This window comes from Lissotriton helveticus, chromosome 6 (assembly GCF_964261635.1).
Source record: "Lissotriton helveticus chromosome 6, aLisHel1.1, whole genome shotgun sequence".
In the NCBI taxonomy this organism is placed as follows: Eukaryota; Metazoa; Chordata; class Amphibia; order Caudata; family Salamandridae; genus Lissotriton; species Lissotriton helveticus.
Window position 1 is genome coordinate 1,840,074,741 of NC_136067.1, and position 27,065 is coordinate 1,840,101,805.

A 27,065-nucleotide genomic window follows, 5' to 3' on the forward strand; every position below is an offset into this window, starting at 1 on the left:
CACCTTTTCATACACTAGTAAAATCTTTCATCACTCTTTGTAAAATACAGAGTATCATATTTGAATCCATTGGTACAGCAATACAAGTATCTAAAACCCACTCAGTGATTCATAGATGTATACACACATCTAATCACTTACCTGTAGATTCACTCATACATGCTGTCAATGAACAATAGAACACTATCAAAAATACTTATACACCTAAATCGACATTACACACCAGCACACATCCTATTCACATATGAAGTCATCCTACTCACTTATGCAAACAATGGATCATACTTACATATTTACTTAGCTACACACTTATAAAAACACAACTTCATCTATTCGTTTAGATAGTAAGTCATACTTAGTGAATTATAAAATCATTATTACAAGTATAAAGTTATCCATACAGTCACTCACACAATCATTGAGTCTTATGTATACTTATTTATATACAACAACTGACACATACACTGCCTTTTATTTTTCTAGTTTGTTGGACATGTACCATTGAGAAATATATTTGCTCATCACCACACCCATAAAGATATTCACTCACCCAAACAACTGTTAGAACATGTTGTTTTAACTTCATATATCTAGTGAATCAACTATTCACACATCTTTGGGCAGTCACACACACTAATGCAAAGCCTTCTCAGCAAGGAGAAAGCAACTCTGAGCACTACGGAGAAGACCAACAGGTCTTATTCATTAAATCACAAAGTTAATCTTGAAGTAAACAGCAAAATCATCCAAAGTTCAAGTCATTTATTTTTCCAAAGTATAACGATGGTTGAATCACCAATCAATGAATTAGATATTCAATGTCATATCTTCATTATTGAAAACGTTTAAAGTGATGTTCACACATCCCGATGCATTTCGGGCACCGCCCTTCTTCAGGGATTACTCTACAAATCAATCCAAAATAAATACTGTTCAAATACGCAGCTCACAGGAATCAAAAATGCATACTATCAAGCGTTGATACATTATTCAAATAGATAAGAACCAAATGGTGAATACACCTTCACCAGAGAAAACCGTGTCTCAAACAATATAAAATAAGTTGTGATGCGTGCAAAAAATAGTCACAAACAATATAAAATAAGTTGTGATGCGTGCAAAAAATAGTCACAAGAGAAATCGTTGATCCCTCCACCAAGCGAATAAACAAAAGAAGTGCGTGTGGCTGATTAAGGTGAGAATACCCGGAAGAGTGCCTAAATGTAAACTAGCATCAAAGTCACGGAAAGGTAAAATCGTAACTCGAGTGCTGCATGCACAATAAATCCCAGCGTGAGGTTCTGACAAGGTAAGTTCATTGCGTGGGGCCACGTGCAACGTCCTAGGTATGGCAAGTTCCCAAAGGGGTTACTTACATAAATGGGTGCAGATACAGGCTCCGCAAGCTACCGCAGAGGACAGGTTAAGCCGGAACTGAAACAGGTTGCCGGTAAAGTAAGACGCGAGCATGAATAAAGATAGAAAACGGACAACATGAATGAAAATAAAAAACGGACCGCCCCGTGTAGATAAAAAATGAGTAAACAGACTAAAACAGGGTGAAAATCAGAAGAAAGATAAAGAATCATAAAAAAATTACCAATGAAAATGCAGAGAAAAAATAAAAATAATATAAAAGGAAACGCTTCATAACAAGTGACAATGTAAAATTACTAGATAACATGCATGTATTAAAGATAGCATAAAAATTCCATCCGATCATTCAACCCATCGGGCACCATGGTGGACATAAATCGGATCAAAAAGTTCTCTTGTTTGAGTAATGTGTTCTTGTTATTATGTGTCACCTTGACTTGTTCCAAGATCAAAAATTTCAATTGTGCCACACTGTGTCTGTTTTCATGAAAATGGTTTGCCACACTGGATTTCTGATTGTGGGTACGAATGTTACTTTTGTGTTCTAAGATGCGAACACGGATCTTACGTTCTGTGTGTCCGATGTAACACTTACCACAAGGGCATTTCAACATATAGATGACATTACTGCTGTTACAGGTAGCATTAACTCGCAGTTTTATCATGTGTCCTTTCATTGGGTGGCGTGTGGTATTACCAGGAATGCAGTTGTTGCAGTTACTGCAATTGTAACAAGGTTTGAGTCCTGTGTATGTAGAAGGAGTAGTGGTAAATTTCGGTTGACTAAGGATTTCCTTGACATTTCTGCCACGAGTAAATGCAAACATGGGTGGTTGACTAAAGAGTCCATTAAAATCAGGTTCCATTGCCAAAATGGGCCAGTGTTTGCGAATGATGTACTGAAACTTGTTAGATATCATTGAGTGTTTAGAAACCACGACCATGCGGTCGGAATGTTTCTTAGGTTTAAGTTGCAGAAGTTCACTCCTACAGGTTTTTTCAGTTCTTTCTACAGCTAGATCCAATATGGGGGTAGGATACCCCCGCGCTATTAGTCTTTCCAAAGTCAGTTTCATTTGTTTCTTACTTTCACTTTCGTTGGAAACAATCCGTTTGACTCGAAGCAGTTGAGCATAAGGAAGATTGTTTTTTAACCCTGAACGGTGAAAACTAGTATAATGTAGAGTAGAATTCCTGTCAGTGGGTTTCCGAAAGATAGTCGTGTACCACTCATCTCGTTCTCTGTGAATTTCCACATCCAAATAATGGACACATTTCTCACTGAATTCCCAAGTAAATCGAATTCTCTCATTGAAGGTATTCCATGTCTCAAGAAAATTCACTAGGTTGTCAGCTGATCCACTCCATAACAAAAATATGTCGTCTATGTATCGGAGAAAAAGTTTACCATGTTGAAGCCAGCTGTTGTGACGTAATATGTGGGTCTCTTCAAATGTTCTCATGTATATATTGGCGTAGCAAGGAGCTGCCTAATTTCCCATTTCTCCGATACATAGACGACATATTTTTGTTATGGAGTGGATCAGCTGACAACCTAGTGAATTTTCTTGAGACATGGAATACCTTCAATGAGAGAATTCGATTTACTTGGGAATTCAGTGAGAAATGTGTCCATTATTTGGATGTGGAAATTCACAGAGAACGAGATGAGTGGTACACGACTATCTTTCGGAAACCCACTGACAGGAATTCTACTCTACATTATACTAGTTTTCACCGTTCAGGGTTAAAAAACAATCTTCCTTATGCTCAACTGCTTCGAGTCAAACGGATTGTTTCCAACGAAAGTGAAAGTAAGAAACAAATGAAACTGACTTTGGAAAGACTAAAAGCGCGGGGGTATCCTACCCCCATATTGGATCTAGCTGTAGAAAGAACTGAAAAAACCTGTAGGAGTGAACTTCTGCAACTTAAACCTAAGAAACATTCCGACCGCATGGTCGTGGTTTCTAAACACTCAATGATATCTAACAAGTTTCAGTACATCATTCGCAAACACTGGCCCATTTTGGCAATGGAACCTGATTTTAATGGACTCTTTAGTCAACCACCCATGTTTGCATTTACTCGTGGCAGAAATGTCAAGGAAATCCTTAGTCAACCGAAATTTACCACTACTCCTTCTACATACACAGGACTCAAACCTTGTTACAATTGCAGTAACTGCAACAACTGCATTCCTGGTAATACCACACGCCACCCAATGAAAGGACACATGATAAAACTGCGAGTTAATGCTACCTGTAACAGCAGTAATGTCATCTATATGTTGAAATGCCCTTGTGGTAAGTGTTACATCGGACACACAGAACGTAAGATCCGTGTTCGCATCTTAGAACACAAAAGTAACATTCGTACCCACAATCAGAAATCCAGTGTGGCAAACCATTTTCATGAAAACAGACACAGTGTGGCACAATTGAAATTTTTGATCTTGGAACAAGTCAAGGTGACACATAATAACAAGAACACATTACTCAAACAAGAGAACTTTTGGATCCGATTTATGTCCACCATGGTGCCCGATGGGTTGAATGATCGGATGGAATTTTTATGCTATCTTTAATACATGCATGTTATCTAGTAATTTTACATTGTCACTTGTTATGAAGCGTTTCCTTTTATATTATTTTAATTTTTTCTCTGCATTTTCATTGGTAATTTTTTTATGATTCTTGTTACCCACACCCTGTGAGATGTTGAATCTTTCTTCTGATTTTCACCCTGTTTTAGTCTGTTTACTCATTTTTTATCTACACGGGGCGGTCCGTTTTTTATTTTCATTCATGTTGTCCGTTTTCTATCTTTATTCATGCTCGCGTCTTACTTTACCGGCAACCTGTTTCAGTTCCGGCTTAACCTGTCCTCTGCGGTAGCTTGCGGAGCCTGTATCTGCACCCATTTATGTAAGTAACCCCTTTGGGAACTTGCCATACCTAGGACGTTGCACGTGGCCCCAAGCAATGAACTTACCTTGTCAGAACCTCACGCTGGGATTTATTGTGCATGCAGCACTCGAGTTACGATTTTACCTTTCCGTGACTTTGATGCCAGTTTACATTTAGGCACTCTTCCGGGTATTCTCACCTTAATCAGCCACACGCACTTCTTTTGTTTATTCGCTTGGTGGAGGGATCAACGATTTCTCTTGTGACTATTTTTTGCACGCATCACAACTTATTTTATATTGTTTGTGACTATTTTTTGCACGCATCACAACTTATTTTATATTGTTTGAGACACGGTTTTCTCTGGTGAAGGTGTATTCACCATTTGGTTCTTATCTATTTGAATAATGTATCAACGCTTGATAGTATGCATTTTTGATTCCTGTGAGCTGCGTATTTGAACAGTATTTATTTTGGATTGATTTGTAGAGTAATCCCCTGAAGTAGGGCGGTGCCCGAAATGCATCGGGATGTGTGAACATCACTTTAAACGTTTTCAATAATGAAGATATGACATTGAATATCTAATTTGTTGATTGGTGATTCAACCATCGTTATACTTTGGAAAAATAAATGACTTGAACTTTGGATGATTTTGCTGTTTACTTCAAGATTAACTTTGTGATTTAATGAATAAGACCTGTTGGTCTTCTCCGTAGTGCTCAGAGTTGCTTTCTCCTTGCTGAGAAGGCTTTGCATTAGTTCCTTTGGATTCAACACTGCCAGGCCAGACAGTGTTTTACTCTAGCAGCACACTACACCCTGTGATTGTTGTTCTACCAGTGATTTATCGAGCTGTGCGAGTTCCTTCCTATCGTAGCAGTCACACACACCCCCCACCGAACCACACACACATTCCCTCTCCCATACAAATACTCAGTTAACTAATCAATAACTAATATAGACTTTCACATAGCTAGTAACCAACTGGAGAACCAGTTTACACAACAACTGACAAAGTGATACAGATATTCAAACAGTTTAGTCACTATCCACTATATTTAGTGAGACACTATAAATTGGTCAAGTAAAAAATCAATTACACTGCTACTAAATCCTCCATCCAAATATTTATTTTTATATATCCACTCATTCTTCAATGCAAATTGCTATATATATATAATTCATATTTAAATAACGAAGCAAACCACATTCACTGGATGATGAAGAATGAGAACAAATATATATATATGTGATAGGAAATTAAATAAAGAAATGTGAAATGTATAATATGTGAAGCACTAGCACTTTATGCGGAGTTTTGCACAATGAAAGCAGTAGTGTTGTAGCACTATCGCTTTTATTTAGGAACTATACACATAATTCCTTTGCACATATTAGTACTGTTTGAAACTAGCACTTTATATGCCTAAAGCACTTTCTTTAAAATGCCTATTTTGCACTGATAGACTGATTATTTTCAAGTGTATATATTTTAGAATAGGTTCTTTTAATTGTGTAACGCAGCTAATATATAAAATACATTCTTGTATATGCTAACAATGGGCTCTATACGAAATATTTTTCTTGACAGATTGGCAAGTGAAGTATGATTGAATATTTCATGAAACAGTGATAGGGCACTTGACCAGCATCTCCGTGACGGTCAAAATTTTGGATTCATGCAACCGTCGAAAAAAATTCCAAAAAAAAGCAGACAATAAGAATACATATACGGCAAAACAACAACCGAGAAATATAACCGAATAATCCTATAATGGATCTTAACATGAATTTCAATCTGGACAATTTATTTATTGTGGAACATAAACAACCTTTCTTTTCTTCAATGTGAAGAAAAGAAAGGTTGGGCATGATGGTATGAATCTATGCCCAGAACAATTCTTTGAGAAAGAATAAGAAAACAAAATTTAAATAATGGTTTGTGTTTCTATTTAAATGCTTTTAGTAGTAAGCATATAGTCAAAAAAGAAAAATTGTAACACATTGCAACTTGTAAATATGTCCAGAATTTCTATGATTTTAATAGGAAATGTATTAGAAATTTTGATCGGATGTTGTGAATTGCGGAAAAAACAAAAGAGTCTGTTGTCCATGTCCATGAAGATAATGACCATGTGACCTTTTGCTCTGGTATAAAAATGTTATATTTTTAAAGGCTGCCCATGTGAACAAGGCAGGTATGCCGAAACGCGTCATGCTTTTATAATAAAATAACCCTGAAAGGCTGATGATCTAACCTGCTCCTGTGTTGGTGTCCGGTTTTTGGAAGAGAAATCGGGTGTGGTTGGAATATATATATATATATATATATATATATATATATATATATAATTTTTTGGGGAGAACAAAGTTCTTAATCTGGTGAACAGTATATTCATTTCGAATATTCATCAAATCAAGCAGTTTAATTTCTTCTTTAGGCATTGGAAGCACTGTTTTCAATACTAATTACATTTAAGGTAATGTTGTTGTCCAGGGGAAAAATGTATCATGCATTTTATGTAAAAAGCTCCCAGCTAAATAGATACAATTAGTGTGTCACTGCTTGAATAATGGAGGATTTAGGTAGAGGTAAATCTGCTTTCCATACTTCCAGTGCCAAACAATAAGGACTATTCCTACTAGTATCAGCAAGTCACTTCCACACAAAAGTGCAGGCAATATTTTCATCTCACATGATCAAGGCCACTGTAATTATGCGACTGTGCGGCTTTGGTGTCACGTAATTATAGATTTGCCACATACTCCATCATCTGCTGCATAATCTGCAGATTTTAACAAAAACAAATAATGTTTCTAGCTCAAACAGTTCAAAAGATACTAAAAGTGCAGCGACACGTGTTGCCACACAGTGGAAGGCCCTTTACAAAGCTTCACTAGCCATCTTTCTGTTGCCTGTTGTTGTATTTAGATGTTAAACGGGTACTAATAAGGTGTAACCAATGCTCAGACAGTGTTAACAAGTGTAAAAAAGACAAAATTATGAACTAATGCTATCATAAAATGTGCTGTATCAAGCTGCATAATTTGCCTTTTCTTGCCGCATAATTTACTCAACATAATTCCAGTAGCCCTGCACACAATGAAGTTTTCTACCATCAGAAAGAGGCTTCCCAAACGAACAATTTAAGCACTACCCTGGTTAAGTTAGCCATTTATTAGGCCACATTGCTTTTTAGATCTCATAACAGACAGGTTTAGCTGGCAGACCTCATGTTACCAATACTGTGAAAAGTACATGCAAAAAGAATTACAGGAGGGGTTTTCACTCAACCCACTTCAGCCATTGGCTCATGGGCGTTCCATGCTTTGCCACTGCTGGGAGGAGCTGCCCATCAATGGCATGGCATTTGGTGGATTCTTTCATTGCCCACTGCGCGTTCCGATCTCAACCAGTTCTTTTGTTAGACTGAAGAAGCAGCATGACATGCAGATTGTAATTCAGAACCAGTGTGCGACCGTTGACGTACTTACTTCACTGACATGATAACATTTTAATTGCTGGTTTATGAATATTTTTGTTTAGGAAGCATGTCCCGTTAGTCTTTATGACAGGCTAAGGCTATTTACTAACCATCCTGGAAGTTTTTTTTTTTCTGTACTTTGCTGTCTTGATAACAGTGTGCTGGATTGACATTTTTTTTGTTAACAAAGTGCATTTAAATCAAACTTTCTTGCAACTGCACTGAAAAGGTTGACCCATTGTCAAAAGTATATATTGCATCCCGGAGGTCGCAGCGTAGCCCCAGTGGGTGAACATAAGGATGGGTCAACCTGGCCTCGTGGGAGGGGAGGAAGGGCAGCAAGCAGTAGCAGAGCAGATGCTTGATGTGAAATGGCGGGCTTCAGTTTGGAGAGTATATAATAACCCCAATGGGCCTGCGGGATGAACCGTTTTTTTTATACCTTCTGCCATGGTTTCTCAACTTTTACTTCCACTCTTCTCCCTTAATGAGCTTGATGTTAATGTCCATCAAATTCTTGCAATACTCAAAATCATTTACAAATCTACTGAAACAAAAAGTATCTACTATACAATATTTTGCTACCTATGCCTTTAAAGCTCACCACTGACAGCACAATTTTCATCTTCTGAATCATTTTTAGAATACTCTTTATAGCGATTATATATCCTAATGCAGTCAGTTCAACAAAGGGGCCCCAGATTCCATATTGTTTTAGCTCCAGAGGTTACTTCATTGTGATATTTTCTTTCTAGGACAGTTGGGAGCATCACATGCAAGTTGAAGAACTGTAGCCAAACACCAGTAAAAAGACAGGCCTATTAGTTTTCCACTGCATGTTTAAGAAAAGTGAGACATTGGGTTTGCCAATGATTGTTGAGTTCCCCAGCGGTTCTTTTGCAAATTATATCCCGCTGTGTTAGTTCAATTGTTTTAAATAAAATGAACTAGGACTAACTCCAAGAATGCAGTTTCTAAATAAGAATCTAGGACTAAAGCCGTGCATACTTGATGGCATGGTGGCATCCCGGTGATCTTAATCGATGGACTGCCCATTAATGCCAGTAGGCTAAGATTGAGAGGGCTAATAAGTAGAGACAGCAATTTACCAAATGAATGAGGAGGAAAAAGAGAGAATACAACAAATATTATGTATGTCAACTGTCAAGTAACACAATGTCAAGTTTTTAGTAACAGATCAAATCTGTATTTTACAGACTTTCAAGAGTAATCCGGCACAGGATAGCCATGTTTTCCCATTGACGCAATGCACAAACTACACATTTCTTTATGTTGTGACTCTTTACGGGTAAGACTAGACGTGGAGGTCAACATCCTTTTATATTTCCCAGCGACACAAGAAATATTTTATGAAGATGTTCTGAACCATAATACGATTAAAGACATTAAATGCCACCCCAACTCCCAAAGAGGACTGCAGTCACAGCATGCCATGGGCAACGCACTGAAAATGAAACCCTTCATGCCCACTTCCTTATTCAAGAAGCTCCTAAAAGGAAACCATTTCACTATGCTGCTCTATACAAAACTCCTCATTTTGGTTTATTCAACCCACTACTTAGCAATACACTTACAATATAAACAACTGCTTACAGAGCTCCTGATTACAAGTGTAGGTTAATAAAGTAGCAAGGAGGTGGATTCTGCAAGAGGAATGCTGGAATTACCATCGATCATGGATCTGCTGAAGAGAGGTAATATCATTGCACACATTTACGCTTAGGCACCTTCTAAATATTATACATTACGCAGTGGTGGTCACGTTACAGTTAGGTCAGTTTCTATAGGAAGAGTGTTTTCTTTGAATAATAATTTTGATGCCGTTTGACGAATCTGCACAAAACTTTCCAAAAAAAAGTTCTTCCACCTTGACTCCTTAATGGAAATTTCAAACTCAATCTGTTGAGAAAAAGGGTGGTGTCTCAAAACAGTGGTTTCCGATATTAATACCTATAGGAAACTTTGCTGAATGGAATTACATCAAATTTGGCAAAAAGATAATGTTAGTAAGTCTGCTTTTTCTGATTTGATGTAAATCTGTTCAGCCACTTTAAAACAAATTAGCATTTAAAGACAGTCTCGGATTGGTTATGAAGGGGTTCATGCTCATACAAAATTAGGTTTATCTGGACAGTTGGTCCCACGAACTCCTCGGGTACCAAACAAAATAAAAAAATAGGGCCTTCTAATTGGCTGAAGGAGCTTTTTCTCTCATCTGCCGTTTTGGTACAGTGGAACTGGTGCCAGTACCGCTGTACTGAGTGATGTGATTGGCTGGCTGCAATCTGAAAAAAATGTTGCGACTGCCATTACAAGACTGGGTCTGGTTAGAGACCAGACCTTGTGGTCATCCACCACTATGTAGGCCAATGCCTACAGTGCATTGGGCACAGGGCCAACTCTTGGACACTGCTTAAGGCTGTGCGCATTGGGGTGTTGGGTGCAGGGCTGTCCCTGGAGCCAACACCCTGCTGCCTGAGGGGGTTCAGTCAATGCTCAGGTTTGAACAGGCGCATACATATTTAGGTATGGTAATAAAATCTTAGCTTACACTAAAAAAAACATGAAATTTGCTAAAAAAACTAAAGGTTAAAGTGACATTATCCTTAGGTGTTGAAATGGATTAAAGACTAACTTAAAAGAAAAACACTGAAATTCATGTTATAATGACCTGAGCCACCTATATTTCGTGCACTCCCGCTATGCACTGCTTATGACATGTTAAAAGACATCACTCATAACATCATCCAGGCAAAGTGACAGCATCCTAAATGTTATGGTCACTTATTGAGCGCAGACATCTCACTCCTTATGGGTACCCCGGCACTACGGCCAATCCGAAAAAGGTACAAAAGAAGCAGAAGAAGTAGCTGGCATCTTGCTAAAATAGCCATGTTTTGAGCAACTTTTTAAAAAAGGGGTACAATTCTGGTTGGACTGAATATCTAAAGGCAGCGTATTCCAGTGAGTAGGGCCAAGATAGGAAAAACAACAACCGCGGTGGGAAGCTGACAATGCCACATCAGAAGTTCTAATATTTCTCAAGGGCTACTAAACAGACCTTTGTACATAAGTAGAAAGAAACCCCGCCATACAAGACTTTGTGAGTATGGCAAAGCAGCTCGAAAATAACATATATCCTAATGGGCAGCCAACGAAGGGCCACAAAGATTGTACCCACCGAGGTTCGGGGGGTGGTGGCAGGGGAGCACGCCAGTCTAGATGCCACATGCTGTACGACTTGCATGCATGACAAGAGATACTAATTTATTCCAACCAATAACGCACTGCCATAATGTAGGTGTCTGGTTATAAGTGCCTGAATGGTTGTCCTCCTGCAATGCAGAGGAATCCAAGAAAAAAAACTTTCTCAGCATGCAAATGACTCCAAAACAGGCACAACTCACTGACGCAACTTAGTTTTTGCATGCTGAGGTTATTGTATTGTATTGTATTGTAATTGCATTTATATAGTTCTTACTACCCTGACGAGGCATCGAATCGCTTTTTCCGCGAGTAGCACGCTACTCCGGGACCCATAGAGGATTAGTGTTGAATTAGTATAGTGAAACATGCAAGTAGATTTTAAGGTGCCTTAATCAGTTTGCAGTGCCTAATACCACGGAGCTGCTGAATATTATCCGCAGCATCAAATCAGGCTCCCCTATGGATGTGGCTCGTCCCAACGTCCTTAGGAATCAAGCCGAGCTTCTGGCGACTCATATAGGCCATATGGCGAAACTATCCTTTCATACAAGCCATATGCCTCAAGACTGGAAAATAGCGCACGTCATCCCCTTAAAGAAAAAACCTCATCTTAGTGCCACGCAGTTGGATAACTATCGACCTATATCGCTGCTGCATTTTTGCGCTAAGGTGGTGGAAAAGATAGTTAATAAGCAGCTCTCCGAATATTTGGATAGAGGACTGCATCTGCATCCCTCGCAGTCAGGATTTAGAGCTCACCACTCGACTGAATCGGCCCTCCTCTTTTCCACCGAGCTAATAAGGAGTAAAGTTGATGAGGGGAAGACAGCCGCGCTCCTTTTATTAGATCTGAGCGCTGCATTTGACACTGTCTCCCATCCTCTGCTGCTTTCTCGTCTTAGCGAGGCTGGCATTGAGGGTCTGGCTCTCGAGTGGATGCGTACTTTCCTGGCTAATAGGCAATTCCAAGTTTACTGTCCACCTTTTAAATCCGAGGTACGTTCGCTCAAACACGGGGTTCCGCAGGGCTCTATTTTGAGCCCGACTTTGTTTAATCTTTATATGGCGCCCCTGGCCAAGCTGGTTGCGGCGTACAGGGTTGAGATAGTGTCATATGCTGATGATACCCAGCTGGTAGTGACACTGTCTCAACCTCCGGATGAGGCCTCAGCCAACTTTACAGCCTGTCTGAGCGGACTAGCGGGATGGATGAATATAAATGGTCTACGCCTCAACGCTAATAAAACTGAACTTCTGGTGTTGGGGAAATCTCCATCCATCTGGTCGTCGGCATGGTGGCCTAAAGAACTTGGTACCGTCCCTAAACCATTGAAACAGGTTAAGAATTTAGGGGTAAAACTGGACCAGACTCTATCCTTTGAACATCACACCAGAGAGATAGCAGGTAAATGCTATGGGATCCTTAAGACCTTATGCAAGACCCTAGATTCGCTTCCTGCTGATAGCAGGAAAACGTTAATCCATACTCTGGTGACGCCCCATCTCGATTATAGTAATGCCTTGTACTTAGGCCTGAGTAGGAAAGGCCTTCACAGGCTTCAATGCGTTCAAAATGCAGCAGCTAGATTGGCTCTTAACCTCTCTAGAAGATCGTCAGGGAAACAAGCCTTAATGCGACTCCATTGGCTCCCCATACGGGAGCGCATTATATTTAAAAGCATGTGCATGACCCACTGCATTGCTTATGAGAGAGGTCCCGTCTATCTTCAAAGGCTTCTTACTAAGTACTACCCTAATCGTTATCTACGATCTCAGGGCCGTATGCTCTTTCAGGTGCCCAGAATCCAACGGGCACGGATGGGTGGTCGGTCAAATATTTGGCCAGCAAACAGTGGAATGACCTCCCCATTGAGCTCCGGATGGAGCCATCTGAAGGAAACTTTAGGCGCAAACTGAAAACCTACCTTTTTCCTAAACTCTGAGATCCTTTCGCCCTTTCCTCCGGCGGCCTTTGTTTCTCTGGGGTTCTGTTCTAGTTAATTAGTCTGAAAGCGCGGGGACACACTGTTGCCTAGTGTAACCAGGCGCTATATAAAAGGTGTTTATTATTATTATTATTATTATTAAGTGGTGGATAGGTTAGTCAGTTATTTGGATTTGGAATGATAGCAAAAGGATAGAGGAGGAAAAAAGGTTTGTATTTATATAGCGCTTGTTACCCCTGATGGGGTGTTAAAGCACGCTACTCCAAAAGCCCATAAAGGATTAGTGTGGTGAAATATGAAAGTAATCTCAGAGGTGGATATTTGTCAGTTATTTGGAGTGAGAAGGATAGCGGAGGGATAAAAGCGGAAGAAAGGTTTGCATTCATATAGCACTTGTTACCCCTGATGGGGTGTTGAAACATGCCACTCTGGAACCCATAAAGGATTAGTGGTGAATTAGTATAGTTGAATATGGAATTTGAGAAGTGAACATGTTAGTCTGTTAATGTTGATTAAAAAGGAAAGTGGAGGGATAAAAGAGTGAATGATTTTTTGTTGTTGTTTTGTTGTTAGGTCTAAGCAGTAGGAGGAGGCTTTTGGATGAGTAAAAAGGAGTTTTGGAGGGGGAGGAGTCAGAGGGGAGAGTTTAGAAAGGTTTGTTTTTGGGGATAGGTATAGTAGAAAGAGGTGTCAGATGATACAAGGAGGGGTTAAGTTGGAGAGAGTCAAGAGAGGGTTATTTTGGGGATCATAGTTGTGGTATGGGGTTATCGTCCATCCGAAAACCTAGATTTTTTGCAACCTTTTTAGGACAGGTAGGTCTGCCCAATTCTTTAGGCCAATAATCGTCAGTCCAAATTGAGAGATCTTACTGAAGAGGACAATCTGTGTCTTCCTTCCACTTAGTTGGAGGCAATTCTGCTTCATCCAGTCTGCCACAGCACGAAGACAGTTACAGAATCTGGTTTGGGTCACTTGCTAATTGTGCCCAATAGGTACCACCAACTCATCAGCATAGGATAGAATATCAAAGCTGCAGTCCCTAACAACCTTTGCCAAAGGGGCAACCTAGCAGTTGAGTAGGTCTTAATGAGGACCCCTGGGTCACCCCGCAGGTGTTGGATGAAAGTCACAGATTTATGAGACTATATATCAAGGTTCTTCAAAGACGGTCCTGGAGGGCCGGATACATGCCAGATTTTTAGCATATCCACATTTAGATAAATGCAGTTATCGTAAAAATCTGGCATAGATCCGTCCCTCCAGTACTGACTTTGGAGAACCCTAATATATACCAATGTCATATAGCCTTTTGATTAGGACTGCATGGAAGACCGTATCAAAATCTGAGTATAGTTCTAAAAGTATAAGAACCACAGGATGTCCCTCATCTAAGATGGTCCTGATTACACCTGTGCCTGCCAAATTGAGGTCTTCCGTGCTGTGTGCTGCCCTAAAACTAGGCTGAGAAAAACTCAGTATGTTGTTGGTCTCAAAATACTGAACAACTGTTTGTTGGTTATTTTCTTCAGTATTTTAATTGGAAAGGGCAGCAGCGAGAGTGGATGATAGTTTGATAACTTAGCAGAGTCTGCAGTAGATTTCTTAAGTGTGCGTAGCACATTAGCTCATTTCCAGCTCCTAGGCACCTTTGATGTATCCAGCTAGATGTTAACCCCTCCCATGCTCATGACGAGCTGAGCTCCTCATGAGCCACGGTGCTCCGGTGCTCATGACGAGCTCAGCTCGTCATGGCCCGTGGAACTCTCAGGTGTGGGGAGAATTCCCCTCCTGTGCTGAACGTTCCAATGCACCTGTGACGAGCTCAGCTCGTCATGAGCACAGGAGCGCCGTGCCTCATGACGAGCTGAGCTCGTCATGAACATGCGGGCGCTGTGCGCGCCCCCTCTTCCCCCCAGCACAGCAGGTGAATAATCCCCACAGCGAAGGGGTTAAACAGGTCTCTAAACCAAGGAGCAAATAATGATGGAAATGAAGTGAGAAGGACATTTATCATCAGGAGATCTAGAATTGACTGCGGCAATATGACCACTGACTTCCTCTAAAGTGACTCTGGCAAACCTCCCCAAGGACTAAGAGTCTCTAGGTGGTGTATGACAGCATGAAGCCACCAAAAAGGTGGATGGTGGGTCTGTATGGCTTCTAAGATTGTCATAGATTTTGACAAGCTCATCATGGAAAAATGATGTTAAGATTTCACATATACTACTTGAGGATTTGAAGTAATTCAGTACGCTACACCTGTGGCCAATTTTCTATCCTCAATTACACGATAATGGATATAAACTTTGATCACGTACTGGAAATATAGAATATCTGTCAAGTCACCCACATTTGCTGGATGCTACCCTCTTTTTTTCTGATATTCACCAACTTAACTAACAAAATGCCCCCATATCTTTTAATACCCTCTCCCTTTTAAACATTGAACACCCTCCAAAAAATTAGTTCAAACTCTATTCACCTTAAAAGGATAACCCTCTTAAAGACTTTTCCAAGACCTGCACATTTAAGTGAAAAGGGTGACAGGTATGCATTAGCCCTGACAAGACATATTCTGGCAGGCTCTATGGACAGCCCTCCGTAGTTTACTAAAATACACTGCACTTTCCAGAGATGAGAAAAATGGCATACAACATTAAAGCCATGCTAACAACTCGTACCCTAAGATAACTATAACTCGCGCCCTCGCCAAGCACTGCTTATTACCTCAAATATTACATCACTCATGACATCTTCTATGACATCATTGATAATATCATTGCAACATTTGCAGAGAAATTATTGATGAGAAAACTGTGCATGGCGAAGGTACAAATTATAGTTACCTGGTGGCACGAATTATAGTTACTTGAGATATCAAGAACTGCTGAATTTCAGTGGTTTTGTTCGTTTAAACAGTATATTTTGACTAACATTTTCACCTTACTATAACAACCCTTTAAACTTTTTTTCAGTGTGTGTATGTTTATATATATATATATATATATTATACACACACACATATATATATGTATATATATATATATATATATATATATATATATATATATATATATATATATACCCATACACACACCAATAAGAAGAGAAAAAAAAACTCAATGGCAGTCTCCAACTGGGTAGTTCTAGTTAGGTTCACATTTCCATAAAAATTTAATTGTGTCTTTGATTTGCTAATAACTTTGGCGCCGTTGGAGGAATCTTTGCAAAACTTTCCCCAAAAAGTATCATTAACCTCAGCTGTTTCCTGGAAAGTTTTGGGGTGATCCATCAAGCGGGGACTGAGAAAAAGGGGGAGGGGTCCTAAACACGTTTTCCCCATGCAATTTCCCATAGGAACTTTAGACACAATTACAGCCAATATGGCTGAACAGAATTACATTAAAATTGGCAGAAAACTAGATCTTCAGAAAGAAAACATGGTTTTCATGATTTAGTGTGAATCCTTTCAGTATTTTTTAAGAAAATAAGGTTCCAGGTGTATGTTTATTTCATGCTGGGAGGATTCGAGGACACGACAAATGAAAAGATAATATCTGATCGGCTGCCACAACATCAACAAAGATGCTGCGGCAGCCATATTAGGTCTTGGAGACTCATTAATGTGACCTGAAATAAATACTTCAAAAACCATATAGCAGGCAGGGTAGGGATACCTGGCTCCCCAGGGCACCACCATAACCATTTATTTTCAACAGTACCACGGATCCACAGTATACTTTGAAAAAATAAAAAGGGGGACACTGGTGAGACTGCTTCTGAAGTACTGTGTCTTGGTTTGGGTTCCATTTTCAGAATGGTAAATGAAGGATGCACTCAGATACCGAAATGTAAAAATAGCAGAGGTCCTCCAAGAGAAGAGATGTGTACCCTATTGTAGACTATGATTAACAATCTGAGAGTTCCTAAAGGTGATTAAACATGTGAAGCATCTTTTCATAGAAAAATATTACATGGGCTAAAGAAGAAAATATGATTTTAGACGGTGGTGTGGTAGCTCTATGGACCTCAAATCACCGTAACGCTAGGTGTTGCAGAAGTGACAAAGCATCATTTGACCCTTCACCTGCCCCTTTCACACCAGAAGCCTCTCAGTAGTCTTATTGAGTGCTGAGGCGCTAGCAAAGGGGCAAGGTATGAGAACCATAAAATGTAAACGTGGTTTTTAGTGCACTGGTTACATTCTCTTCCTACCACCACATCAAAGGCCTCTAATAGAGGGGTAGGAAGGGCAGGGCGATGGGTACCAAAGGGCAAGACAGGGGTAAGGTTGCTACCCCCAGAGACCACTAAATGATGTCCATGCATAACTGTGAAACAACATTTCAAATATATATAATACCTGCAACCATCTCATGATGTAGTAAAGACAAAATCAAACTTGGAGCACAATTCCGTGGTCTCCCCTTCACGGAAGGCTCCACCTTCAAAATGCACCCCCACACGCATCTATGAATTAAAGCTTACCTCTTAAAATATCAGTACTGGGGTTCAAGGGTCACCTGTGCCACTCATTTCTGAATGTCCAAAACCTCTAGAACTCCTAGACCATCGCATTTCAAGCACTGCACTGCGAAACACTATGCCTGCTACAGCCAGACCTCCATGCAGCTTGAAGAGCAAAAAACGGCTCCAACACAGCGTTTTAAGGTGTGAAGCTTGCAGGACAGTGGGGCACATACACATATAAAAACATCCAAACCAGCAGTCAGCAGCAGGCTGAGTGTGCAGAGCTAAAAAGCTACTCAAAACTTAAGAGACTACTGAGGTATGCAAAATCACAATACTAATGTATGAAGACAGAACCACAGTTCTCCACACAATATAAATGCACAATATTCAGCCTGCAATAGGTTTCGGCCTCGCATAGAAGGAACAGTTCTTGTGCCTGGGCATTGATTTGATTTGATTTTAGGTTTTATATAGCGCTCGAATGCCCAGGGCCGTCTTGGCGCTGGAGCAGATAGGGGGGGAATGTGGCCTGAACTGCATGATGCTTAGTTTTCAGTGAGGGAACAGCCAGGTTTTGAGTTGTTTCTGAAAAGTCAGAAAGTCAGAGCAGCATTTGATGGCTAAAGGTAGGGAATTCCAAAGAGTAGTTGCCTTCAGAAGGAAACTCCTGCCCTCCCCCCAGGCCGAGAGTTTTGCTCTAGGGATGGATAGTAACCTTGCTTCTGAGGATCTGAGTTTTCTGTTTGGCGCGTACTAGGCTAATTTACTACGCAAGTAGCTGGGTCCACAATTATGCAGTGCCTTGAAAGTTATGCTTAATGTTTTAAACTCAAGGCATTTTGCAATAGGTAGCCAGTGTATATTGCTCAAGATTTGGGTTGCTGACTTATGATTAGGAATTCCAGCGATCAGTCTTGCTGCCGCGTTTTGTATTACTTGTAGTTTCTGTAAGGGTTTTTTTGTGGATACCAATAAATAGTGATTTACCATAATCCAGTTTGGTCAGAACCAGAGAAGTAATAACCATTCTTTGAAGTTCCTTTGGGAGGAGCAGTCTGATTTTCCTTATCAGTTTTAGTGTGTAAAAAATTCAAGAAGATAAAGCTTTAACTTGGTGATCGAAGAGGAGCTTATCATCAAAAATGACTCCCAGATTTCTCCCCTTTTGAGCTGGAATGGGCAAGAATCCCATATTCTAGGGCCACCACCTAGGGCACCAGACAAATCTGTTGTAACCGAAAACTAACACCTCAGTTTTGCCAGAGCTTAGCTTTAGGCAGTTTGTTTTTATCCAGTGATCAACTTGGGTCATGCAAGAGCTGAACCCGAGGCCTGCCTCTGTAGAGTCTTTAGGTATAAACACCACAATTTGTGTCATCGGAGTAAGACCCCACCGAGAACCCCAGGGACTTTATCAGTTTCACCAGAGGGGCAAAATACAAAATACAAATTAAAAAGGGTGGGGCACAGTGAGAAGCCTTGTGGAACCCCACATGCTAGACTGAATTGTTCAGAAGTGCAATTGCCCATTGCCACATGGTTTCTTCTGTTTGTTAAAAAATCTTGTAGTAAGGTCAAGGCAGCTCCTCTAATTCCCATGGTCCTTAGGCGGTTGATCAGTATCGTATGTTTGACCATGTCAAATGCCGCCAAGAGATCGAGTAAGATCAGGGCGGCTTGGTCACCCTTGTCCAATATCCATCTGATCTCTTCGGAGGTGGCAAGCAGAGCCGTTTCTGTGCTGTGCACCTTTCTGAACCCATACTGTGAGGAATCCAGGAGGTTGTTATCAATACAGGTCATTAATTCTGCATTTAGTGCTTTTGCAAGTATTTGGGCAGGAAATGGAAGCCTAGAGATGGGTCTGTAGCTTCTGGGTTCCACGGGATCCAGGTTACTTTTTTTCAATATGGGGAGGATAGACGCCATCTTCCATTCAGTGGGAATATGTCCTGTGTTGAGCACTTTGTTTAGAATTGGTGTAAGTTGTTCCTCGAACATCTTGGGGGATAAATGAATAATTTTAGGGGGACAGGGGTCTAGAGGGGACCCTGATTGGCAGGCCCTGATGAGTTTCATAACTTGTTCATTGTTAAGGGGGGACTTGACTGACAAATGTTGAAATGTTGAATTGTTAACTAGAATCTATCTCCCAACTGTTCAAGGCGCAGACTTGACAGACTGAGTGTTTGGCCCCTTTAGATTTTTTATCTATGCCATGGTCTGAGGCCTGCTGAACAGGCTGCAGGACCATGTGCTTGTTTAAAATGGCATTCCATCCTCTCCCAGTGAAGTCACTGTACAACAAGGACATGCGAAAATAAATTTCACAAATTAGGCATTCCATGTCCAAAAGAAAAATTACCTGGTGACCAAGTGATGTATAAATTACAAAATCATTATTATAGATTTCTCTCCTTTATAAAGCACAAGTGCAAAAAGTACACAAAAAGTGGAGGGGCAACCACACAAAGCCAATGTTTCACCCACATCTGTGGGCTTCTCAAGAAGAAAATGGGGCGGGACTGAAATTAGGAGGGCCGCAAAGTTGCAACTGAGAGGTGTGAAATCGTGATAGCCAGGCACTACAAATAGGTTGTACTTGTAGAGGGACAACCCCATCTAGTCATGTGTGTACTTGTGTTATCAGACTAGAGAGAGTGTGGATTTTCTCCAATGGCCTAGCACTGTAAAACAGGGGGTTTGTCAAACACAACTTGCTAGAATAAGACACTTTTGAAACCAAGCAGCTGAGAGCCCTTTATAATCCCCATCTGGAACACTCCCAATTTCACATACCCACTTGTTACCTCATTTAAGTTGCCGGCAGCTATTTAGATGAAGTTCTAAATTGAAGAAACTGCACGCTTTATAGTCCTATGTCTGTGATACCGAGCTACAAGGAAAATGTGTCCCCTGCAGCAGATAACTTGCTCAGGAATCATCAGAAGGAACAAAATGATCTTGTTCCTCCTGGTCAATTTATAAGAGATCATTACTCCGAGTGACTAGGTTCTGAAGGCAACAAGGGCTGCTCATGTGCAGAGGAACTAAGGACCATTCAAGCTCTTAATCTTGAACTTTTTTTTCATTTTAAAAAGGCCTGATCTCCAACCCAACACTATGCCAATGGCATTTTTAAATAAGTATTTTATCATAGGGAGATCTCCAGTCACGGTCAAGTGAGTTATGTAAATTGTGCCCCCTATGTACCAGATCGGTTTCTGAAACATCTGTATTTGTTACTTTTTCATTGTATCTCCTTTAAGGATAGTTTCGCTTGTTGTATAGCATTTTAAAATGAATTTCAATGCTTTTTAAATTATGTATTTATGCTGCTATGGATGTGAAAACCTTTATACATTAAATTACAGGAAAGCTATTGTGTGCCCTCTGCAACCCTCTACTTGACATCTTCTAGATTAAAGATTGTATGTGTTTAAGAACTGTAATGTTAGAGTGATAAAAAATGTATGGAGATCATTAATGTTCTTTTATTTGATTAATGATGTGATTTCCATTTTTTTAAAGTTATGTAAACTGTGCAATAAAGTGATTGTGGAGAAGTGTGGCTCACTGGTTAGAGGCAGCAGACCCGTAAGCAGAGAACGGCCCGGGACCAGGGTTCGATTCCCGACGCGGCAGGGTCGTGGACCAGGGTCAGCGGACTCGATAATTCTCGCCTCGGTGCCTACTCTAGTCAGAAACCACACTCGGCAACTCTGGGCATCAGCTTGCCTCATCTTCGGGGATGCTTGGTCGCACCTTAGAGATACCCATCAGGGACCATCTCTCAGGGTGAGCCAGGACGGGTTCCCCAGCGGTCGAAGCGTGGAGATACTCCTCCGGGAGTCGATTCCTAGCGCTATATAAACCCGCAATTAAATTAAATTAAATTTAATTGACTGGAGATATTTCGAAGTAATTATAGCTTTTTATTGGTAGCAGCTTTTAACACGAATTTCCCTGCCATATCAGAAGATTCACTTGAAACCAGGCATATGAGAAATGTGGCATCAAAACTTATAAATTAAGGCTGGTTCCTGGTAGCTAGAAGCAAAGATAGGCAGCAAATGGAAATACCAAAATTGCACAGAGCTTCCTTTCCGAACCAGACGTGCCCAAGCTGGTGTTTTTTGGCGGGGGAACACTTATCCTCATCTGCATACATTTTCACCTCTCTGTGTATACCTAGCTAATCTATAAATATAATCTGAAATATTCTTACCAGGTAACAAGACGTGCTTTGCTTTTTTACATTCTTCTTTAATTATTACTTTAGTTTTCATTGCTGCGTCCTCTCCCAACCCCCATTTTAATTTTTTATATCTATGTTTCTAATACACCGGTCTACTGCATTACTTTTGTTCCACATGTCTAAATGAAAAAAGAAAGAAAGAAATGAGTGTTCTTGTCTTATCCTCCAATGATACTCAGAAATTATAAAGGGCTGAGTGGGCCCACTTGGATCCAGACCTATAGCTGGGCTGGATTGCAGGTTTTGCAGGTACAGCAGGTGCAATCTCAAAGTGCTGTTCTACTGTCTGTCTTTCTTGTAGCAGAGATTACAACGTGGTTTTTTTTTATTGGACGAAATAACGTGATGCTTTGTGTATTTCTAAAGCAGACGTCACTCCTTATTATACGTTACATGTGATCTTGTCAGTCGTCTCTGCATTTTTATCTGATGCCATCACAGGATGACGTTTTTACAGTAAGAGGCATGCTCGAAATGCAATAAGACACTGTAAGAGCAAACTTTGCCCATCCAGAATCCGTGTGGAAGTAACTTAGCCCAGAACAGTATCAAATATTAATCCACGCCAGTATACATTATCTGTCACAAAATTTAAGATTACATGCTACCAAGTATAGAGATCAAGTTCATAACATCTTATTATACTTAAAGATATATGTTTTAGTTCATTTCACAAAAGTAACTATAAAAACGTATCAAACATTTTTAATCATGCAAATAAACATGTACTTCCTTGACTACAGGGATAAATGATTCTGTGATTGCAGAAGCAGTATATTGTACAAGAAATGGAAAAACAAATTGTGCAAACAATTCTTTACTTTACTGTCATTTTTATTGAGTTAATCTTTGAATCCAATATCGTTTCAAAATGGTGTAACTTAATTTGAAGGAAGTTAACAAAATAAACAACCAGTTTATTCGAGACTTATTTAAAGCGGTAAGGCATCTCATTGAGTTGTGCGCTCACCTCTAAGATTTGTATACCATTGGTAGGCGGGAGGTTTGAATCCCGGCCACGCTGACTCAGCCTTTTACCCTGCTACGGTAAAACAGATTACTATTTCGTGTTGGTTATGGCTCTTTCAAAACCGTAACATACTAGAGAGTACAGCAATGCCACAAAAAGATGCAACACTAGAATTTTACAGAGGTGGGAAATGTGCACGTGGCACTGACCTGGAATGACAGTAGCTCTCAGAATAAGCTTCAGACGTGTGCTGTCACTAGTGGTGCAGGCTAAATACACTCTTGTACTATATTGCACTGGAGGAAAACATTCTGAGCTTTGAATTTAGATAAGTGAAACGCAGGTATTTCAACGTGTAACCATCCGAGGGGCCATGTCAAGTTTCCCCCTTAGGCCATGTCAAGTTTCTTGACATATTGGTTAGGAAAAAGCTGGAAGTAGGATTTGTAGCAATAGGAAATGTGAGATGTAGATGGGAAGGGATCTGGTGTTCCTTATAATACATTCAAAATGCTGTAGTGTGTTTGTTTCTTTGTAGCAAAAGTTGTTTGTCTCGTCCTTAAACCTCTTGAGCTAAATAGGTTAATGGTACGCTCAGTGCAGAAGTCATTTAAAAAGAAAAAAAAATCTGTTGACATGTTCTAAATAAAAATAAACTTGAAAAGCAGAAATAAAATGGTACTTCCACCTGTGGATAGTGTAAGAAAATTGCAGCTTTGCTGCACCATGTGAAGTGCAAAACCAGCAACATTGCTTTAAATTCTTAGGCCTGATGAAGGCCATATTCCAGAGTCAGATGAATACTACAGAGAAACATAATGGCATCGCCTATTGAGGACTAAAGGTTCCTAACAAACCTGTTCATCAAACCAAAGAGGAAATAATGTATATATGAATAATTGTCAAATAATCTAAGCTTTGATGAAAATCCTAATTTGTAACATGTCCACGGGTACAAAATATCCAGGTTCCCCCAAATACTGCCTTTTTGGAAAGTCAGATTTTATACAACATATTTTTCTAAAAGTACGTACTCTACTATTTCTCCTTATCTATGACTTACATCCCTACCACAGTACTTAACTGAATCTTGAGAAATGGAAGCCAGAGGCGAGGGAGAAACTGGGAGAGATAGAGTGAAACAGGTGAGACTGCAAGAGATACTGATGAGGTGACGAGAGTAGGGCCGGATTTAGCGCTGTTGGTGCCCCGTGCGACAAACGTTTTTGGCGCCACCCCATGACCTCCTCGGCTTTCCTCATGACCACCGGGTAAAAGTGCCCCTCATCTCGCCATAGTCCCTCTTTCACATACATTTAATTTGTTTTTAAGCACTGGGGATGACTGACTTTACTAATAAGAATGTGTATCTAACGAAATAAATCCTTTTAGCCATATTACGAATAGATAAAGAAAGACTGGGGGAAAAACATAACGTTTTAACCAATTTAATGCAGTTTGCACGCAGCTCTTTGATTACACTTTGTGAATGACACTGTTCTATATTAGGGTTGCATCTTATGAACTGCGATGACAAAAGGATATCTCTGGCAAAATCAGTAATGCACTCAGCTATCCACATAAAATACAGATCTGTGATCTGCCCTGTAAGAAATCTTTGCAGCAGGTATATTAACCCTCTGTGCTACTTTATGGCAAGCCAACACGGCCCCAAGACAAAACTCTGATCTCTGTCTCAAGCAGAAACATTAATCATAAGAGTTATCTTGACATTTTTAAATGCTGCATGAAAACTGGGCTCACAAGTAATTCTGCAGCAGGTGTTTTAAATCATAAGTTTTTGCAAAACACAGCGCCCCCCTCCTCAGGTCAACGCCCAGTGCGGCCGCACCAGTCACACTGCCCTAAAGCCGGCCCTGGAGGGGAGGACAATGAGAGAGCTTAAAGGAATGGAGGAAAAACTGAAAACTTATTTAGCGAAAGTGCAAAGCCAATATTTTAAGCAGGACTGCCTCTGCTGTCATTCCAGCCTATGCTGTTGCAGTGGGGCCTATACATTTGACCTACAGCTAACCCCCTGAACCACAGCATGCATGGGTTCCAGGTCCATCCAGAATTCGGAGGGGGGCTTTGACACTGCAGGAAATGCCTTACCTGCAGCGGCTGTGGATGGAAAAAAGGGGTACCCAAGAGGCTCAGGAAAGAACTACTGGCAACAATCGAATCCCCCCCTGCTCCCCTCCACCCTCACCCCCACGCTGTCTATGGCACAACATCCCAGCCAGCACGTGGCTGCGTGGCTGTCTTAACACGGGGGTGTCTTTTCGGGGGCTGCAAGTGTCCCTAGACAGAACTAGATAAGTTTTACTTGCTGGTGCTTGAGGAAGGGTCCCTCATGAGAAGAGGGAAGGGCCCTTCTGCTAGAAAAGGCAACACTCTGGTGCAGAACGTGGGCCCCATCGCTGCAAGTGGGTCCCCCCAATCCTTCAGGTGCCCCGTCATTTATGTGTTACCCCACTAGCAAGACCTCAGGTGTAAGTATTTTCTGTAGTTGGGGAAGGCTCCTCTGCTGGCAACTGTAGGTCCGATGCGGCCGCGTTACCTGTACTTAGGAGGGGGCCTCCCTGCTGGGGTTGGCTGGGCCCCTTAGGGGCCACTGTCTCCAGTATGTGCTTGCCCGTGGGAGGGCCTCGTTCTCGCTCTAGTTCTCCAGCGAGCAGTATTATCTTCGTCCACAGGCAATGCTTTAACTGTGTAGGTACAACCAGACACGCAGTACCTGCATTTCTCAGCATTACTGCTGCAATCCATTTAATGGAAGTACCGGCACTTCTAGGAGCAAAGAAGTACTCTCGACAGCGAGGCCCTGTTGGAAGACAGATAATACTACTTGAAATGGTGGGGGTCAGGGAAGGACTCTCCCTGGGAGAGGACCCATCTCCTGGCAGAGGGGAGGTCTCATCGGTTGCAGGCAGCATCACCGAGGCTGAGCTGCCAAGGGTCCTGACTGTCCTCGAACAGGGCCCCTCTGCTGGGACCAGCAGTCCCCGGGTAGCCTCATTCTGCGCCCTCTGCTGGGGGTTCACGGCGCCGCTCTGCTCTCTTACCTGCACCTGGCTGCTGTCCTGCTCAGACTCCGAGGCGGCGCTGGCCGCTCCCCTCTGGAAGATGCTGCCCGAGACCCGAGCCCCGGCCATGCCGCTGCAGGGGTGGCGTGCCCCGCATGGAGCAGGAGTCCGGCCTCCGCGGTGGGCTCTGGGCCGTGGCCCCAGGCTCTGGTCCAGGTGAGGGTCTCGCGGCCCTGGATCGGTCCTGCTCGCGCGCTGCACCTGCTCCCCGGACTCTGCCCCGGTGCTGCTGCTCGTGCCCTCCGGGCGCCGCTCCTCGCCTCTCCCACGCGCCCGTGGACTCACCTCGCGCCGCTTCTGGGAATCCCGGTCCAGCGCGCAACGCTTTCGCGAAGTCACGTGCCCCGGCCGCCTGAAACTGCGCTGGGGGAACTTGCAAGAAACCTCAGGGTGACAGGGGCTGGTGACTGGGAACCGAGAGCTGGGAGCGGACCCGCTGAAGCCCCCCAGCTAGAGCTTGAGCTGCCTGACTCACCCCCCAGGGGACATCCCGAGAAGGAAGCCGGGGAGCTACGGGTGCACGCAAACCAAAAGCCGATGTGCACCTTAACCCGCAGCATGTCGAGGCGTGCACCGCTGCGCGCAACTTTTCAAAGCTTGTAAGAGGAATTTACTCAGCTAACTTGACCTTTATTGAAGTGACACATTTGTGGCAGTGGCAGCCCTCAACAATCTGAACAGTTGCAGCACGCACCGAGAGTTGTTACACAGTGCACCACTTGCACAGCACCTGGTGTGCACCATGTATTGAAAACAGGGTCAGACTGGGAACCAAAAGCAGTCCTGGCAAATTTTGCCAGACTAGCCCCTCATTATCCTCATACTGTAACGTATTGCAACATTTATGTAGCGCTTAATACCTCCATGGGGATGCTTTAGCGCTTGCCTACATGGGTAACAGCTGTTCCGTGGAGGATGTGTGGTTCGAAGGATGTTGTTTTTTGGTTTGATCCAATGAGGGAAGCGTTTCCATGTTGTGCTTGAGGAACAGTTAGGTGCAATTTTGGTGTTGTGGGGTACAGCACTCAGCAATGTGATGGATGAAGAAGTGTGAGAGACGCGTAGTTTATGGTTTTTACTAAGCTGGCAGCTTTGAGCAGCTCTGCAGGTCCCCTTTTAGATCAAAGCCTACCAGGCAGTGTAGCTGTCTAGTTTGCAAGACATCTTGGTGACATTCTGAACACTTCTCTGTGACAGCATTCTGCCCACTGCTTACCATTGGCTTTGTTAACTCACATTTGCTTGCTTTCTATTTGTTGGCTTTATTTGTTTTTGGCTGTCCAGCTGGAGTTTGTCCCTCCTGTGGCACATAGCCTGGTCATCA

The 27,065-nt window shown here is 41.7% G+C and overlaps 1 protein-coding gene across 1 annotated transcript in view; it reads right to left on the bottom strand.

Annotated features, from left to right (window-relative positions):
• Nucleotides 1-26,175, bottom strand: part of BATF3 (basic leucine zipper ATF-like transcription factor 3) — a 117,636-nt gene extending 91,461 nt beyond the window's left edge. The window contains exon 1 of the mRNA XM_078647120.1: nucleotides 25,721-26,175. Coding sequence (XP_078503246.1) covers nucleotides 25,721-25,810 — 90 coding nt within the window. The 5' untranslated portion in view covers nucleotides 25,811-26,175. The remainder of the gene's footprint in view (nucleotides 1-25,720) is intronic.
• Nucleotides 26,176-27,065: the final 890 nt, after the last annotated feature.